The 19,765-nt window shown below is 42.3% G+C and overlaps 1 protein-coding gene across 5 annotated transcripts in view; it reads left to right on the top strand.

The window, feature by feature from the left end:
• The window catches only part of GPCPD1 (glycerophosphocholine phosphodiesterase 1), a 53,309-nt gene extending 35,041 nt beyond the window's left edge, over positions 1 to 18,268 (top strand). For all 5 annotated transcript variants that reach the window (XM_069955357.1, XM_069955358.1, XM_069955361.1 and 2 more), the window contains 7 exons: positions 298 to 337; positions 1,030 to 1,088; positions 2,267 to 2,332; positions 3,038 to 3,174; positions 4,436 to 4,571; positions 6,108 to 6,268; positions 15,138 to 18,268. In XM_069955357.1, coding sequence (XP_069811458.1) covers positions 298 to 337; positions 1,030 to 1,088; positions 2,267 to 2,332; positions 3,038 to 3,174; positions 4,436 to 4,571; positions 6,108 to 6,268; positions 15,138 to 15,336 — 798 coding nt within the window. In that variant the 3' untranslated portion in view covers positions 15,337 to 18,268. The remainder of the gene's footprint in view (positions 1 to 297; positions 338 to 1,029; positions 1,089 to 2,266; positions 2,333 to 3,037; positions 3,175 to 4,435; positions 4,572 to 6,107; positions 6,269 to 15,137) is intronic.
• Positions 18,269 to 19,765: the final 1,497 nt, after the last annotated feature.

Below are 19,765 nucleotides of genomic sequence, written 5' to 3'. Positions count from 1 at the left end.
GACATCTAGCAATTACACAGCTCTAGAATAGGGGCCAAACTAAACAACCCCCTCTCAGAACGCAGTTGTCAGTGATCAGCTTGAGCGCTGCTGGCACGGCATGATACAAACAACTGCACGTTTCTTTTGCTGCCATGTAAAAAAAAAAAAAAAATGGCTTCATCGAGTCTTCCCACCAGAACTGCTTTAATTGTAAGAACCTACAGAGACATCTCATATGAAATGTTACTATTTTTATTGTTCTGTTGTACATTGTGGTAATCCTACATGAAAAGTAATGGCTTTGTTTACTTTCAGCTGGCTCATGTGACTGCACTAAAGTCTCAAGACCATTCAGGTACATAAGACATTGTACATATGTGTGTCCTTGTGAGTGCAGGATGCAGGTGGATGATATGTGGGTGCAATGCAGCTGAAAAGTGTGTGTATATACATGCTGTGTGGTATAATATTATTTATTCCTAAAGAAGGTTGTTGTGACTTGGCTAATTGGGGTTTTTAAACTTTAATATGGGATAGCTGTGAGATCATGGTGGGCCTCCCTTGTAGTCCCAAGAACAGGGCCTGACTTCTTTATCTTGAATGGGGCGTCGGGTCGACATGCTCGCTGCTTCAGTCTGGGGGGAGCTCCTGAAGAGAGATGGCCCCTGTACACAGCTCTCTTTAGCAACTACATAGAAAATAAATGAAGTGGCTGGGAGTTTGCTAACCCGCCACTTCACTCAAAATAAAGAAGTCAGGGCACATTAAGGGTCTATGACACCTTGATTGACTGCTATTTTATTCTCTTTTCACTCCTCCCTCGGAGCCTCTGTGGCAAATTCTGTTCTAGTTGATAGAATAAATCGTGTTGCATGTTGACCTATTCTTCCACTCAAAATGACGGTCTCTGTAGCAAAACCCAGCAGACACCGTAATAAGTCAGTGGAGTTTGGGGTCTCTTGTGGACCCTCTCTTTTCCCTTTTATGTTTGTCTTTCCTTTTTAATTTCTTCTGTTATAACCTTTTTTTTATATTTAATATTTACAGATTCCATTGATGACGAATGCTCCGTGTCTGATAATCAGCCCTTCCCTTCCCTACAAACGGTAAAGATTATTTTTTCTCAAATCTCTTAAGTTCAGCTCTTCAGAGTAGAGACAGATAAATGTCCCTGTAGGCACACACTGCAATATTTACAGTCTTTGTTTTGCTGCTAAAATTGACGTTTTGCCAAATCCATTACATAGAAACTGAACTTTTGCTATGGAACCAATAAACAGGTTCGTATCGATCCAGTGAACTGGAGAAGTCCCAAAATGAGTTGAATGCCACACTCCACAGGGTGAATGCCACAGTTCATGTGGCAGACTCCCAAAACACACCACTAAGTTCTCTAGTCAGATAAGTTTGCCCCATATAACTTTAAGAAGTTTGAAGAGCTTTGTCTGGGAAAAATGGACATATAATCCCAGTTGTGAATGTTCTATACCACTGAACACATACCACAAGTGACTGGTATCTGCAGTGCAGCAGAGGGTCGCTACAAATTATTGCCTTTCAGGGGGTGAACACTGACACTAACTATGTTCTCTGTTGTTTGCCTTGAAGGGGCTTTCCAGGATTAGAAAGAACACAGCTTTTTTTTTTTCTTGCAAAAACAGCACCACCCTTGTCCCCAGTTTGAGGTATTGCAATTCAGCTCCATTTACTTTAGTGAAACTGAGATGCAAAACCCATACCCAAACAGAGGACAGGAGAGGTGCTCTTTCTGAAAGAAAGTGGCCATGTTTTTCTAAGCCTGGACAACATCTTGTAGGTTTGTGTCACAGTAAAACAAAGGTATATACTTTGCACCTTCAAACACAGTGGTCAGGATGTTGTGTTTACAAAAGAAAGAGGAACAGAAAAGAGAAGTGTGTGTTCATGTGGTTACTGAGTTTTTGTGATGCGAAGGAAACGTTGACGGCAAGAATGCATCCCTGCTGACGATTTCTAGAGACTTATGACACCAGTCATCTGCATTGTAATAGATAAATACAGAGAGAGCACTGGAAAGCACAGATATTGTGTTAGACATATGACACTCCTGTTCCTCTTGGGCTTTTGATGTGGAGATCTACAAATCTGTGACTCCCACTATCTGATTCACTCATAACAATCAATAAGGCTGCCATGTCATCACAGTCCCATTGGCATCAGATGGCTAGGACATGGAGATTACAGTTACAATATGGGGGTTATAATTGTGTTTATTCATGCTGTGCCTTATGTGTTTGCTTTCTAGGTGCTAGAGGCTGTGCCTGAAGATGTTGGGTTCAATATAGAAATCAAGTGGATTTGTCAAGAAAAGGTCAGTGAAGATCGTATTTGTAAACGGTTTTATTTTGTTTATTTTTATTGTGGATTAAATGGATATGGCCATCTTGGCACTTGTTGAAAAGAACTTCGCTATGTTGAAAAAAAAAAATTGTCCTTCAACTTCAGGACCATAGCTGAGGAAGAGGCAGTGATAATTTGCAGATATAGCTGGTCAGTCACCCAAAAAAAACTTACCAGTGGCATTACAATTGTGTAACCACACTCAGACGGACAGATCACCAGATGTAATAATAAAAAAATCCTGTTCATTTATAATATCTAGTCGGCTGCCAAACTGCCATTCTAAAGGTAAACACCACATTACAGTGGACTAATAGGCCAAGAATCCAACGTGGTAGATCATGGTGACTGATAATCACTAGGAACAATCTGTTGAATGAAAGAGCTTTTCGGACCAATAGGATCATGTCTGGGATTGATTTTGCAGAAATGAAAAAACAAAAAACCTTTTTCATGCTTCCTCCAAGTAAACTTCCACTTACATTTATACAAGTTTGATCTTGGTTTAAAATAAAAGAGCTATATACAGGGTCTTTAAAATGTATTGTGCCTTCTGATCAGTCATCAGAGTCTGGATTACAAATGATACTTGGGGTACAGCCACATGTTGTCTAAATGCTGATTCGGTGCGGACAGTAGTGTTATTGTTTTTTTTTCTTTCATTTTTTTTCATTAGAGTGGCAAATGGGATGGAAATCTGTCAAGTTACTTTGACATGAACATCTATCTGGATATTATTTTGAAAACTGTCTTGGAAAGCGCCGGCTGCCGAAGGGTTGTCTTCTCATCATTTGATGCTGATATTTGCACAATGTAAGTCAAAATACTGTATGCCTGATAGAGATGCAAGTTGGAGTATTTCCATTTGATATGTGCACATTATGCTTTACTCAGTAGGATGATAACTCAGCTCCAGGTGCGTATGGAGTGCCATGCAGCGGTTCCAGCGCCGGGTCCCTGATCGCACCCCACGGCCGCTTCCTGGTGTGAGCTGCCGCATGAGATGTGACGTCTCAAGGCAGCTCAGCCATTCAGCGGGCGAGGCAGGACTCTGCTACGGCCGCTGAATGGCTGAGCTGCCTTGAGACGTCGCGTCTCATGCGGCAGCTCACACCAGGAAGCGGCACGGGTGTACGGGGCAGCGCGATCCAGGACCCAGCGCTGGAACCAGGGAGGTAAGTGACCTCTGCTGTCCATAACCACCCCGCCATAGCTGAAAAATACCCCCGGGCTGGAGTACCCCTTTAAGGCATGTCATCAGATATGTCAGTAGTTAAAGATCCCATCAAGTCGTACTCCTGAAATCTCCTGCGATCCCCTCTCCCCTTCTAGGGGACATATATAGGCAGTCATTTTGTTGCTTATACTCTGATAAAGGAGAGTCATTGCAGGATTAGGCTACCCAGGGCCTGTTTCAGTTGTACTACCATGTGGACATATACGTTGACGTATACATAGAGGCTGTAGACACAAAACAAACTTAGAATAACTTTAGTCAGGACTCTGGGTTAGAGTGACAGAGTGACAGACGCTTCACAATAAGGTATTTCTGTGGTCTGTAGGTTATTAACAAAATTAAAGGAGTCCGGCAATTTCTAAAAGCTGGCAGCCTGCAGGGGAAGGGGGGAAACTTGATTACAAGTAACAACCTACCTCCCCCCGCGGTAAGCGGCGAGAGGGGCTGTGGGACCCCCACCGGGCTTCGGGTTCTCTGGGGTGTCCATGTCACAACCTAGCTGATGGACAGGCACTTAAGTCACTGAATGACTTCTGGTGGGGGTCCTGCAGCCCCTCCAGCTGCTCACTGTGGGTTCCTACTTGTAATCACTTTCCCCCTCCCCCTGAAGGCTGGCGGATTTTAGAAATTGCCAGACTTCTCCTTTAAGAAGGCCTGAAAAATACAGCTGCTAACATATTTTCTTTAGCCTACATTACTATAAAGTTCTGCAACCATTTCTGGCTACTTTTCTGTGTATCCATATCGAGGATGTTATATTACTATCATAATAATAACGTCTAGGTTCTAGTAACATCTCTTCAGTTGTAACACATCTGTGCTCTTTCCGTTTTTAAGGGTTCGGCTGAAACAAAACAAATACCCTATACTTTTCCTGACACAAGGACAGTCTGAAATCTATCCAGAACTTATGGATCTCAGGTCTCGATCAACTCCCATTGCAGTCAGTTTTGCTCAGTTTGAAAACATTTTGGTAAGAGTTCACTTAATTGTGTAAAAATAGTTCACTTGTTGAGGATGCAAGATGAGAATGCTCCTTCTGAGCAGCAGACTGGTGCCACATCAGGATGAGCATGCTTGTCCCTCTGATCATGCAAGTACTGAAAGTATGCCTACATGATCAGGCGCTGGAATACAGAACCACAGCATCGCTCCAAAAGCAGGGATCAAATCTGATGGACCACTGATTTAACCCTTTAAATGCATTGTGTTTTTTTTTTATTTTTATAATTAAACTTGCACATACACATATTTAAAGGGGTGTCCAGGATAATTTGGGGATTCCCCTCCCTTCAGAAATGCCCAATCATCACATCTGTAACATTCTAGACAATCAATTTACACCAACCTGGTTTCCTTACTGTGCTCTCACCTGCTAAGCAGTACAGTAAGGAAACCAGGCTGTGATGCTGGCTGTGCGCTACAAAAAGATGGCTACTTTCTTCCAGAGACAGCACCACTCTTGTCTCCAGTTACAAAACCTGCACCCAAACTAAAGACAAGGGTGGTGTTGTATATGGAAGAAAGTGGCCATATTTTGGTAGCGCTGGATAACCCCTTTAACCTCTGACTGCAGTGAATTGTTGGCATTCATACCCCACTGGCTAACCAGTGATGCATTTGCAACTTCGGCATATGGGGCTCATCACAGGAACAGAGTGCTAGGAACATAAGAAATGCATGTTTGGAACCCAGGAAGCAAATAGGTTAGCTTCCTAGTTTCATAACTTTCACCTGGTGACATTTCCTTTTTAAAGTATACCTGTAAAGAAAAATAACTTTGGACATCAGACATGTCAAAAGTTATTGATGTCAATGGGTCTCACTGCTGACACCCATTGTGACCAGGAGGGACAGCCAAAGAGATTCTGCAGCAGCTGGTGCCATTCACTCTAGTAGTCTGAGACGAACTACCTAGATGGAGAGAGCAGGTGGCCGGGAAGTGGATTATGCTTCTACTGCGTCCTCTCACCGATTATATCTCCTGATCTCAGCAGTAAGACCCAGTGAGATTAATAACTTTTAAAAAATGTAAAAAAAAAGGACCTTTTAAATGTGTTTGTGGTGTGATACAATTACTCACAATAGGAAGACATTTGGGCCCAGTGTAAATAAGAAGTACACAGTTATGGAGGCCTCAATTGCGAGTAGTAGTTTATTTGTTGTATTGTGCACGGTGACTCCAATCTATTGGTAGGACAATGCAAACCCCGTAAAAAATGAAATAATCCCGCATATAATGTGAACTAAATATTCTTGAAACATGGTGTGAATGGAACATGAAGAGGAATTGAGGGTCATCAAGATCACCCAAGTAGAGCATATAGATGCCAAAGTGGAAGGTGGGCTTTGTACCCTAAATTGCAGAGACCCCTCTAAATGTTTTGAATGCAAAGTCTGTTACCAGAGGGTCTAAATGAGGCTATTGTTTTTTTTTTTTGTTTTGTGTTTTTTAGATTTGTGATTTTTCTTATATATAAATAAATATATATGTTTTCTGTTCAACTAGGGAATCAATGTCCATACAGAAGATCTACTGAAGAATCCACATTATATTCAAGAAGCTAAGTCCAAGGGTTTAGTTATCTTCTGCTGGGGTGATGATACCAATGACCCAGAGAACCGGAGGCTTATGAGGGAATACGGCATTGATGGACTCATCTATGACAGGTACTGGTTTTGTTTTATGTTAGTTTGCTCTTTGATAACATTTGCCCTGCTGAATATTTTCTAAAGTAACAAAGCTGCTAAAATGTTTTACTAACTAGAACAATCACTTCTTCGGTTACATTTTCACATAGCACTACATTTTATGGAGATGTGTTTTTTTTGTTTTTTTGTTTGTTTGTTTTTTTGTAATGTTTTTATATTGTTCAATCAAAAGGTAGTATACTATGTGGACACGTCCGCAGTTTTATTGACTAAAATGGCACAAAATAATAATTTGCTGTTTTAGCTTAGAAGCATGATCAGAGAATACAGAGAATTGATAGTTTAATGGTGTGATTACACAGACAGATCTGACAGATTTTTGAAGCCAAAGCCAGAAACTGATTTGAAAAGAGGAGAAATCTCAGCCTTTCCTTTATGACCTGTTCTCTATTTATAGTCTGTTCCTGGCTTTGGCTTAAAAAAAAACTGTCAGACAAATCCGTCTGTGTAAACGCACCATTAGTGTTATGTATTTACAAGGGGAGATCTTCTGCCTCTTCTCTCCCAGTGTTTGATAGGCTGCTGTATATACAGGTAGACTGCCTAGAAGGGGCGGCTAAGAAGTCTTCTTATGTACCAACTTTGTGTCTGCTTTGATCCCTCCAAATGACAAAACAATTTCCTTTTTTCCCCTTAGAATAGGAAAGCTTAGTCTGTTGACAGATCAACTTAGATTTTTTATTAAAGGAGATTTCTGACTCCAAATATTGATGGTCCATCCTCAGGACACCCCTGCTGATCAGCTGTTCTGACTCCATATGATTTAGTTTGAAGTCAGAGGCTTACTGGATACTGTAGGGCCCCGTAAACTTCCATGGGTGCTTTATTATAGCTCTGTATGATTCTGAAGTTGAACAAAGCTACACTATGGCCAGCCACGCACATAGGACACAGCCAAAACAAAAGGGTCAGACATGTTGCTAGGCTCAGTAGATGTCAGAGGAAATCTGGTCAACACCATATACATTAGTCAGTCAGCCCTGTTGAAGTTTGAATATTCATCTAAAGCATATGGGCTTCTTTTAAAGGAAATCTGTCACAAGATTTACAAATAATTACAAAGCTAACCTCATATCTTTGTATGTTTTCTTAAAGGGGAATTATCAGCAAGTCAGATAGCTCCTTAGTGAGCACGGGGTGGCTGAGGATGATAATTATTTGGGGCGGGGGGGGGGGTGCGGTCAGCAGCTTGGGGCTGATCGCCAACCCGCCCCTTCTAATTATCATCAATGGAGGTGGCTGGCTAGACCTGTGCTTGGGGGGTGCTAGCCCCACCCCCAGTGCTCCTAATTGCTTACCGGCCAGAGGATTTCACAGCTATCCGCATGGGAACAGCACAGAGGATGAAGGTTAGACATATCTTCCTCAGCACCCTGTGCTCACTAGGGAGGTATGAGCAGGTTAGATTTGTCTAACCTGCTGATAGTTCCCCTTTAAGGTATGGACCGTAAAGAATTTCTGAGCTGACCATCGCAGTGATTTGTGCTCTTTGAGTATATCTTTCTCTCTGCTGTTTATTTTCTTACAGAATTTCCCAGTATTGCGTGCCTTGTATGTAGAGGGGCTGTGAAGTTGTAGGCTCTCAGGTCTCACATTTGCAAGAGGCATGAATGCACTTTTTTATATTTTTGCAGAACAAGTTATTGATAACTGTATTGTGGTATTACAGATACAATCCTTACTGTCCAGTGTTGTGTACATGATCGCCAGAGTCATTCGCCATCCTATAAATGACTGTTACCATTGTGCACAGATTATTCCCTGACTGGTTTAGGTTATATAGGTTACTGATTATAAGTCAGTGATCTGTCTTCTGCCAGGCTGAGAAAAATCCATTCAGTAATTTCTGAATCTGTAAGGCCAAACCAGGAGTGGGCCCAAAACCTTCAAGGTGTTAAAGGTATAAAGCTCCAGTGTAACTTGTTGCAGCTTTATACGGGAGAAAAAAAGTTTTATTTCCCAGTTACTGGCGCCTCTGCCTGTCACTCATCCCCTCTGAGCGCGCTAACAGGCAGAGAGCGGTGACTACATGGCCAGGGAGCCACCCAGATGACTGCCTGCCGCCCCTCTCCCTGTGGCTCATGGGGGGGGGGATTAAACCTCATTTTCTCCCTGCAGCCGTGGCTGGTACATGCTGCAGCTGCTGCAAGGGCTTTATACAGTGCTCCCGGGAACCATATCAGCCCAATTGGGCTGATTGGTTCCCTTTAAATCATTTCAGCCTTTACTTTCTAATGTGCAAGGGTATATGGCCTGCATCCTCTAAACAGATAAGGGGTGGGTGACTTTTACAGACTTACTAGAAGACCTGTCCTTGAGGACTTTTTAAGGTTCTATTCACACTAGCATTGTGGCTTCTGTTCATTTGTCTGCTCCAGTCTGCTATGCTTTCCAGCAAGCCCCATGGACATAAGCACATCTCCAAAAAGAACTCTGGGGAGATGCCAGTCCCCATTATAACATACTAAAAATTACATGAAAAAAATGATAACCGGTAAAATAGAAACACATTAGGAAAAAACATGTTCCAGTTCAAGGCTATGTTCACACAACGTATCTTTTTGTAAAAGTACGGCCGTTGTTGCAATCGGCAACAACGGCCATACTTCTTACGTAAAGATACGTTGCTCAGTATTCTATGGAATCCTGGCCTGAGTGTATACACATAGTATACGCTCTGGCCGGGATCTCTCGTGGCGCCGTAGAGAACTGACATTTTTATTTTTCTGTGGCCACTATTCAGTGACTAGCGGCTGTGAAAACCCATGTCACTTCACACAATGAAGCAAGCGGCTGTGGGCGCTCACGCCATAGTGTGCTTTGGGAAGTTCTGATGCAGGCGCACACGGATGCACCCACATCAGAACCCTGTGGCCCTAAAGATGAGCCGGCTGGTACTGCAGTACCGTCCGGGATGATCTTTTCAGAGACCGCCGGGTCACGAAACGGACGGTCTCTTACGATGTGTGAACATAACCTAACAGATAATGCATAAAATAACCAAATAATTTTTAATAAGTGACTAAAAATTACCCCTATTTTATTAGTTATATATGAAACATGGGCCTATTCCACATATTCTCAGTCCAGGGCGCACACATCTGCATCACTAACAGTAATCGGACTGTGCTGACTGACTACATGGTGCAGTTATCTTATAACTTGAGCTGGATACTATATTTTACTTAGTGTTGTTTTTATAGCATGCGTCCATTATGGGAATCCCGACTATCAATGTGTACCTTTTGACTAACCAAAGTATTCCCATCTCTTTTACTAGATAGACAATGCAGTACATCACTGGTCTTTTAGTTTAAGCGCTTTGGTTTCTTTCATCACAGCAAACCACAGTATTACTGGTCTATCAGTATCTTCAGTACATTGGGCACCGCTCACACTGGTGTCTGCTATATGAACCACTGTTGCTTTAAAGGGAAGCCCCATTTTAAAGCTGATACCAGAGGCTTTCACATCTAGCTAGTCACAGACTGGTTTCTGTAGCAAATGGAGCTTTCTGAAAAATACCCTCTCTGCCTATGGGGAATATGACATTTCTGTGACCTGACATACAGGAGCCATCAGTAAAATACAGGTCACATCAGCAGACTTTGAAATTCACAGCTATTCTTTCTTAAACGGGATTATACTTGCTTGTAGAAGGAGCAGGTCTTGCCAATGCCAATATATAGGAAACATATATAAATATATGAGACTGTGACTGATCAGAAGTCTGAAGCTGATTGGTTGGGGCCTGAACACTCCGATACTGACTGCTAAAAACTTAGGACATTTATTAAGTGACTGTAATGGTAGGAATTCCTATAATATATTAATGTTGGAAGGCAAATTCCTTCTAAAGGGATAAAATTCCTTATCTCCTATTCACAGAACAGGGGATAAATCTACCTCTCAATTGTCTATGGGGTTGCTGAACATTCATCTACCTTCAGCACCTCCCACATGTATCCCCTATCTTGTGCATAGGGGAAAAGTTAAAAGGGTTATCCAGTGCTACAAAAACATGGCCACTTTTCCCCCTCTCGTCTCCAGATTGGGTGGTGTTTCAAACTCTGTTCCATTGAAGTAAATGGGGCTTAATTGCAAACCACACCTGACCTGGAGACAAGAGAGGGGGAAAAGTGGCCATGTTTTTGTAGCGCTGGATAACCCCTTTAATTTTAACTGTCTGTGTTATAGGTGTTGAGATTGATCATTAGAGAGAGCTGGGATATGTCAGGCGTTTTTCCAAATGACTGGGACACTTTATTAATATAAATAAGATTACAGTGAAAATGTCTTCCTGTTAGGTGTCGTGATAGTCAGGCATTTCTCTGTGTCCTACTTGCAGTCACAACGCTAAGCTTTCTTCTCATCGGCCATACAGACGTCATTCAGCTCGGGTAATTGGGAATTATAAAATATGACTTATTTCCTTCTTTAGAAAGTAGATGAAGAGTAATGAGGATAATGAATGCAACAATTCCTGCCATTTTACCAAGCACACCATTTATACGGAAGTCGGAGTCCCTTCTTACAGAGACAACAATCAGGACTATCTGCCATGCCGCTTCCCATTTATTATTAATTACAGGAAGGCTGCAGGCTTATGTAATGAGCTGGTTATAGCACCATACTGCAGCCTGTAGAATCCATCCGAGCTGTGTATATACAGAGGAGGGCTGGGATTACAGGGGTGTTATGTGCAATATAGTCACCGCATAACCATTACAGTGCACATCAAGCATAGATATAACCATGTACTGTATACATGACCTCTCTGTAAGCCATCCTTATGTGCCTGCCTGCAATTTGTCCAGGTGTCTCTAAGTATAGCTGAATACCTCACTACTTATGTATACCTCACTAGTAATAGTATTGTGCAACATCTGGATGTTCTCATCTTAAAGGGGTTTCAAGGATAAGAAACACATGGCTACTTTCTTCTAGAAACAGCACGACTCTTGTCTTTGGTTGTATGTAGTATTGTAGCCCAGTTTCATTAACGTGAATACCACACACAACCTCAGTGCAGGAGTGGCGTTGTTTTCGGAAGAAAGCAGCTATGTTATATTATTCTGGATAATCTTTTAGGCAAGCACCCAGGGATTTTTTTTTTTCTTCCCACGCCAGCCTCCGTGTCATAATGACACCCTATGGGAGGTTTGTGCGCCGCATCTCTGAACATGTTCATTCTTCAGAGTGGAGAGAGGAGCTGCGTAAGCCTCCTCTCATTTTGACACGCTGGTGTGGTGGACAATTACGCTGCGGAATTCGCCGCTTTTGCTCTGTGTGCACTGAGCCTTACAGTGCAGCATGGGCTAATAATGGGGTGTTCCAAATTAAAACACATTTCTTATTCAAAGAACAGAGGAAAAGTGTCAGATTGCAGGGTATCTACGTTCTTAAGACACCTCATGATCTCGAGATCAGGGACTTTTCACTTTGACTCCAGCAGCTCCGTATGCTGAGAAACTCATGCGCGATTCAGCTGCTTTCGAGTTCACAGGGGCCCTAACAGTCGGATCCTTTGCGATCTAACACTTGCCTTATCCTATAGATAGGGGTATAAGTTGAAATAGCCCTTAAAGGGGTTATCCAGTGCTACAAAAACATGGCCACTTTTCTCCCTTTCTTGTCTCCAGTTTAGGTGTCGCTTGGAAATAAGCTCCATTTACTTCAATGGAACTGAGTTTGAAACCCCACCCAATCTGGAGACAAGAGAGGGGGAAAAGTGGCCATGTTTTTGTAGCGCTGGATAACCCCTTTAGGATAAAGTAGGGGATGCATTGTATTGTCTATACCCGTATTAGTTGGTGTGGCATGCAGCCCTCCAGCTGTCGCAAAGCTACGATTCCCATCATTCCTGGACAGCAGCCATAACCAAACCTTTGTTTTGCCACATCTGGCGGCCACGGGTTTGACACCTGTGCATTAGAGCGTGTCTTTTTCTTTTTTTCGTTGTCATGGGATCACATGACCCAGCTGCAGTAATGGAATGTATGCAACAACACAGGTTCTAAGTATCTCCCCCCCCCCCCCCCCCCCCCCCCTTATTTTTTTTTCTTCCTGTTGTAGGTCATTTGTGCTCTTCTTCCTAAACTTTATAACAGACATTGGGAGAGATAGAGAGCATTATATGTCAGGCTATAGAGATGAGCAGAAGTCTAGCATGCAGTCCTAGGAAACCTGTGAAAACATGGATACAGCTTATGGCTGTATCCATGTTTTCCAGGCAACCTTAGGGTTGCATCCAACTTCTTCAGCCACCAGTATTCAAATGGACTCGAGCATGCTAGACTTCTGCTCATCTCTATAGCTCCACACATAATGCATGCCAGTTCTCCCAATGTGTGAGTTTTGCTCCACTTTCAGGAAGGTCCACAGTCTTTCAACATGCAACTCAGCACAACGCTCTGTTCTAGTATATTTAGCTTTACATGTTGCCTTGATATATTCGTCTAGTAGTCCTCCTTTAAACCTGTATCTTGATTTTCTGTCTCCTTTTTTTTGGCTTTTGACAAAAATGTACATTGATGTTCAGCCCGAGGATTTAGCGTCTTTCCCACATATATGTTCTGCTGTATTTTACTTTGTTTTTCTCCTGCTTGGCTTTCTCTGGCAGTGGCATGTGTGTCCGAGCTGCCTGTACTAACTGCAGTGCTATGTGCATGCTTTACAGGCCACTAAACATTACATGAGTGTGGAGCCTAAGACTTAGGATGTTATTCCTACTGTTATGTATTAAGGTGATTGAAGACCATTCCGAATGTAATGTCTTCTTTAGTGGGGAGATGTGTATACTATGCAAAATTTATCGGACTACACTGACTTGTAAGGGTCTGTTCACATCTTGTTTTAGCCTTTCGTCAGACTGGTATATCCAGAGCATTCCCTGCTGTATAATTCAGACAAAAGGCTCCGGCTATAACCAAAGGCTCCAGCCATAACTATATAGCTATAACCATACAGTTGGATATGTCGCCCATTAACTCCAACGTAAAATATAAATATACAAATGATAAATAAGTAGAGATTCAGCTCACCTAGGCGTAGTCCTTTCTGTGTAGTGACATAGAGGGTGGAGGGTGCACGGGTGTCCGGTGCTGGCCAGGCACTGATCACACAGGAACAAAGCGAAGAAAAGGAAGGTGGACTCCAGCACTCCAGATGAGGAAATAAAACTTTAACTTTTAATAAAAAAGATTAAAATATGTTGTCCAGGAACTGACCTACGCGTTTCACGCAACAGTGCTTAATCATGGTCATAAAATATAATATATACAGTGGCGCCTTGGATTACGAGCATAATTCGTTCCGGGGCCATGCTTGTAATCCAAATCCACTCTTAAACCAAAGCAAATTTTCCCATAGGAAATCATTGAAATGCAGACAATTGGTTCCACACCCCAAAAAAAATGATTTTATATTCTGAATAACATGTAAAACAAATAAAACAACCATATATAAACAGCTGAATATGTGATATTTTAAATAACTGTACAGCATAGCAATCAGCATGTGGTGTATAATGTACAGTATATGTATAATGTATAATAAGTGCATAAACCTGGAAAACAGCAGCAGTTTGTGCAGTAGATAGAGGATGGAGCTGCAGATCCCCATAATGCAGTAGTGTAGTACAACAGGCTAGAATAGAGAAGCAGGGGGATGGGGGGGGGGGGGGGGTGTTCAGCATGGACCAATCAGGAATGACAGAGATTGCAGGGAGCATGAAGGAATGAGCAGGGCAGATGTGGGCACATACATGCAGTAATCTCTGTCCGGGGAGAGAGGGGTTACAGCTATGGAGAGATTACCTCCACAGTCCTGTCCCCTGATGTAAGCCCCAGCCTGAATTGGATCTGCCATGATTTGGAAGGTGAGGGAGACCTCCTGGGTCAGAGTACAGGGCTGTAGACCCCGCTATGCAGACCATGTCCCTCCCCACTCCCCCTCCCACCCAGTTCAGGAAGCTCTTAAACCAAAACAATGCTCTTAAACCAAGTCACAATTTTGAAAAACTGTGAGCTCTTAAACCAAAATGCTCTTAAACCAAGTTACTCTTAAACCAAGGTACCACTATATATATATATATATATATATATATATATATATATATATGCAAAAAAGGGGTCATTGGAGTCTCAAAACACTGAAATAGCCAGATATCCCTCCAGGGAAGAAAAACCTGTTGCCAGAGATCCCCAAACCACCCTGATGGGTAGCCCCTTAAGTCATACTCGATTACGAGTATTGGAACATAAATAGAGAAAAAATATGCCCCTTTAACATAAAAATTTAACTCTGTTGCGAGTATTGCGACATCCATCCATAGACAGCTGTTTCGGGGTATTTGCCCCTCGTCAGTGTGAAACAGGATGCTGGCTAACTGAGGCAATAAAAAGTAGACCAACAAAACACAACAATCACTGAGCTCAGGGAGATCAGTAAAAAAAAAAAAAAATTCCAATAAAGTACTCACTCAAGATTCTCCATTGATACATTGCCCCCTATAAGTTTGAATATGCAAAAAAGGGGTCCGTGGAACCTCAATTGCAAGTCTTAAAACACGAGAATAGCCAGATATCCCTCCAGGGATATATAATATGCCCCCATGGCAGTCAAAAGACTGGATGATAAACCAGATGTGAGCATACCCTTAACCTGTACCTTTTTTTTCCTAAGAAGGAATGTATGTGAACATCCTAAATAATTATTGGACTGTACTGTACATGTTCCTCTACCAGCTGCATGGTAAACTGTGACACATAATGCCCCCATGATGCATCCATGTTCTCTACTAATCTGAATGTATTTTCATTCACAGGATATATGACTGGAACCCGGAACAACCAAACGTATTCAAAGTTGAACAAATGGAACGTCTCAAGAAGGAATTACCTGCCGAAATGCTGCGGAGCTGCCTGTGCCCCGTGGTTAACCACTACATCTGTAACGAAACAAACTGCACAAACAACAGCGTTCACCTGGCAAGCAACGGTGTGGCTAACCACGGGCCCGATTAACTTCTTTCTCGCACTTCTTTCCCCCTAGCATCTCAGGGCTGCACCAACTTGCTCTAGCAATAGCGAAGCTGTTTGGTTGTTCCATTACACACATTTAGATCCCTCCCATTTAGCGTCTGTCTATTTTTTTAGGCCAGATCTAGCTGTCATTCCAGTACACAGATCAACTATAAGACCTGTCATCAGTGCAGGCAGTTAACTGGTGAAGAGGTTCTGTAGTCTGATACTACTACATGTAACCATAGTACCTCAGCAGAGAAGGGTTTGCATCTTCCTTCCAGTGCAATATTCATTATGTGCACAGCTGTATTCACTGTGTACATCCCCGTACTGTATTCATAACGTCCGGCTATTCATCGATTACCTCAGTTGCAGATTTTTGCACGGCTAAAATGCGATGGTACAATACACGTGTCATTGCATTGTGGTAAATGTGTTTTTTTTTTTGTTTTTTTTTTAAATAATAATTATTATTGTTAGAGGAATAAGGTGTCATGATTACCAAGCTATTGTCTCCTAGTATCGTAGATGCATCAGTCATTTCTTTTCCCCACTATGTGTGTGCCTGCTTGTATTCTGCTAGGCCAGATGAGCAGACTACAGTCTATGTATGAGGAGGCAGCTCTTATTGCTCCAACCTCTACAACACTTGTATGTATTCATAGCTGGTAGTCATGTGCAGCATGCATCTTAACATAGAATGTTTTTACAAATTTAGGGAGAGGGGGGGAAACATAGATAAGATTATATTTAAAAATTAAAAATACCTGCTTGTTCTTCCTGCTGATTCTGACTACTAGCACAGAGGGGGAATCATGGTGCCTACACATTTTTACAAAAGCCAATATGTACAGTATGCCTATGTAATGTAAACCAGATTGTCCCTGTAAGAAATTATGTGCAAGATACAGTAATCGTGTGGATCAACAATCTCCATAAGAGTAGAACGACAAGCATGTCCGCCTTGTACTGCTTTCGTATCATTGCAGATTTTCTATACTATTGTACAGTCACAGCAGCTTTGGAATGTAGCTTTTTCTTCAGCACAAACCCCTGATTTGATGTATATGTAGACGGAATTATCCACATCATAGCCTTAGCCACCCTGGGTAAATGTTAGCATTGTCTAATTATGGACTTATAAGTATAATGCTTATACAATGGAGTCGATAGGTTTGTTTGATATTAGTAATGTAGGTTATGATATAAGTTTAAGAAATGTTTTCACTTGCTAACTCCTAGTAGGAGTACATACTGGTGAATTCTGGTTCACGTCACAAACCGACCACATGCATTATACAAGCTGTATTGTTACTGGTCAGTCTTTATGTCTACACTTTCACAGTGCACGAATGTCTCGGTGTGCCTTTCGCGCATTAAAGCGCAACCAACATCTTGCTGTGACAGCAGGATACACTTTCAGACTCCTCAGCAACTCCCTAACTCACTGCCAAAGTGAGCAGGATGCAGAATAGCCGGAGGTCCCGTAGATTTGCACTGCAAGTGGCGATTCCATATACTGCGGCAAACTGGAAAGTTGCTGGGAAGTTTGAACCAAGCCACAGCAGTAGGATGATGGTTGCCCCTTTTAAAGAACTGTTCTTCTACCAAATACCCTATACCTGTTTTTTTGCACTGGGTGGATTGTAAGCTGCAGCTCCCTTAATAGTCTACAGTTGCAGGTCATGAAACCTGAAGTGTACAGAATAGGTTATAATGGGGTCCGTTGTCAGGTTTTTATTATTTTTGTCAGTGGGAACCATAGCCCAGCTCATCCTTTTTACCTGTCTTGGATCCTGTAATAACTGAGGATAAGATGCCAGTGTGAACAGAGCCATACTTCTGCCACCTCTATAAAAAAGGAACAATGTTTGTGGAATCAGCTGTTTTATAACTTAAAGGGAACCCATCACATTGAAAATACTGTTTAATCTTCAGGTAGATGTTATAGAGCATGAGAAGGTGAATAGATTGATATAGATGTTTATGGGAAAATATCCAGTTTAACAATAACCTATTTACCTAAACCTCTGCTTATTTTGTGCTTAGGAGTCCAGTGGGTGGTCCTACTTGTTGATATTATACATGCAGAGAACCATCAATCCCATATAAGGACGGCCCCCTGGGCTCCTAAACCTAGAATAAGCACAGGTTTAGACTAATAAATTACTCCCAATAAAGTGTAACATTCTGCCTACTTATTGAACAGTTTTTAATGTTTGGTTCCCTTTAAGGCTGTGTTTTTCACACTTTTTCACTTTTTTTTTTTTTAAACCTTAATCCGGGCAGCATTGCGCAGCTATTGGGGAAGTAGCGAGGTTGTAGTTTTGGCTTTGTTTGGAACACAAATGGGAAAACACGGCAAGGGTTTCTTTTAATTGCCAATGCACAAAGTGCCAGCAGCACTAGGGAAATCTGCCACCAGTGGGACAGAGGTAAAGTTTCTGTACTGCGCACAAAGGCTTCAAACATGAATAGACAAGGACACTCTAATGTATTAGCTGCTTTCAGATACCTTCTGGTGCTTCCACATAAGTCTTAGAGGGGAGTGCATGCTTAACTACATAAAACTTGCCAGTGTGGGGAGTCACGGCCATCTCCTAGTGGCTGATAAGCTTAGTTTTGGGTGCCTCTGCCATGTTTAATATAGCCTCCACACCCGTATGAACTCGCTTACATGACCGATGAAATCCGTGTGCTCCCACATTCCAGGGATAAGCAGATGACGCAATTATTCATGTGACTGACAGCCCAGTCAGGTGCTCACTTACCCTCCCAACCTGTTTAGTGTTGGGCAGATGCCACGTTCCTTTTATTTATTACAGTGTCTCTAATGTGTGTGTCCGCATGGCTGCAGGTTTTCTTTCTATATCGTAGGGTGTGTCATTGTCAGTGTTTTTACTTTCTACCTAATAAAGTGTTTTCACTCTGGTTTCCTTCTTATTTTCTTATGCTAATCAGTTTATAAAAAAAAAAAACATTTCAGTAATTTTTTTTGTCGTTTTGAGTAGAGATGAGCGAATTTACAGTAGAAGGGAAGCGCATTGAGTTAAAGGGGTATTCCAGGGAAAATGAACTTTTCCCCTATCCTGTGATAGGGGGAAAAGTAAGAGATCGCGGGGGTCTGACCCCTGCCGGCGATCTCTGCATCGGACCCTGGCCGGCTCTGTTATGAATAGATCCTGGGTTGGCATGTGACCTGCAGCTCTATTCATTCCTATGGAGTGTCGGAAAGAACCCAGTACATCGGAAGAGAGCCAGCTGTACTTGGCTCTTTCCAACGCTTTATTTTCCCCCGGAACACCCCTTTAAAAGGCAGGCAACTGATGAGCAGATTGCGGAGATGACAGTGTGATTCGCTTTGTTACCGTAAATTTGCTCATCTCTAGTTTTGAGGTTCTGCACATGTTTGTTGTCAAAATGCAACAATAGGGTCCCTTATATAATAAAACATACCCAATATTACCCAAAAAATTGAAACCATTTTAGCTGTAAGTGAAAATCTCATGTAGTACGGCTTTAAACTGTGTATACAAAAACATATTAACGTTCTGCCGAGTGAGCGCGTTTTTAGTACTCGACAAAAATTTACTTAAAAGCGAATGTACCAGCAGGTACATTGCTTCAAGATTTTATTTATTTTTTATTTTTTGGAAACCTGGCCTGTCTATTCCTGGTCACCGGCCGAGCCTGAAGCACTGGAGGTGGGCCCGCCTGCCCCCAGTGTGGTGAAACCCTTCCTCTCTGTGACGTGGCTCCATTGATTCTAATGAAGCCGCATCGCAGAGGGGAGGGCAGAACGTCACACTGAAGGGGAGGGCGGGCCTGCCGCAAGTGCTTTAGGCCCGGCCAGTGACCGGGAATAGACCAGTGCCATGTGTAGGAACCAGGTTAAAAAAAAAAAAAAAAGGACTGCAGCACCTTCATCCCTGCGCTGTTGCCGGTCTATTGATATAAAAATGTTGACGTGATGTACCTGCTGGTACATTCGCTTGAATGGCTTCAAACTGAACAAAAAAAAAAAAACTAGCACATACTTAAAGGACTTATCCAGGATTATGCATCAGCATTGTAATACCGCCACAAGCTAAGGACAGACGTGGCGTTGTTTTGCTAGTCTTGGTGTGTGTAGGTTAAGAAGTCCTGCCAGGATTACTCTACTCAGGATGTATCACAGAGCTCTCTATCCCCTTTATCATATCCTGCCCTCAGACCGGGTACCATAAATCACCTGACAGGTTCCCTTTAAGGGTGCTATCAGACATGCAGTTTTGGTGTAGTAAGAAGAGCCAGGTTTTCTCACTAGGTAAAAAATCCCTTTAATAACCAGTGAATTATCTGTGTATATGTTGATAAAGAGAGACTGCAGGGAAAAAAAATTATGGTGAAGGGAAATCCCAGGCATAAAATGAAATGGTGGTACCGGCCC

This window comes from Dendropsophus ebraccatus, chromosome 15, assembly GCF_027789765.1.
Source record: "Dendropsophus ebraccatus isolate aDenEbr1 chromosome 15, aDenEbr1.pat, whole genome shotgun sequence".
NCBI classification, from domain to species: domain Eukaryota; kingdom Metazoa; phylum Chordata; class Amphibia; order Anura; family Hylidae; genus Dendropsophus; species Dendropsophus ebraccatus.
The sequence above is the reverse complement of the archived record's forward strand: the minus strand, read 5'-3'. Positions and strand labels throughout refer to the sequence as shown.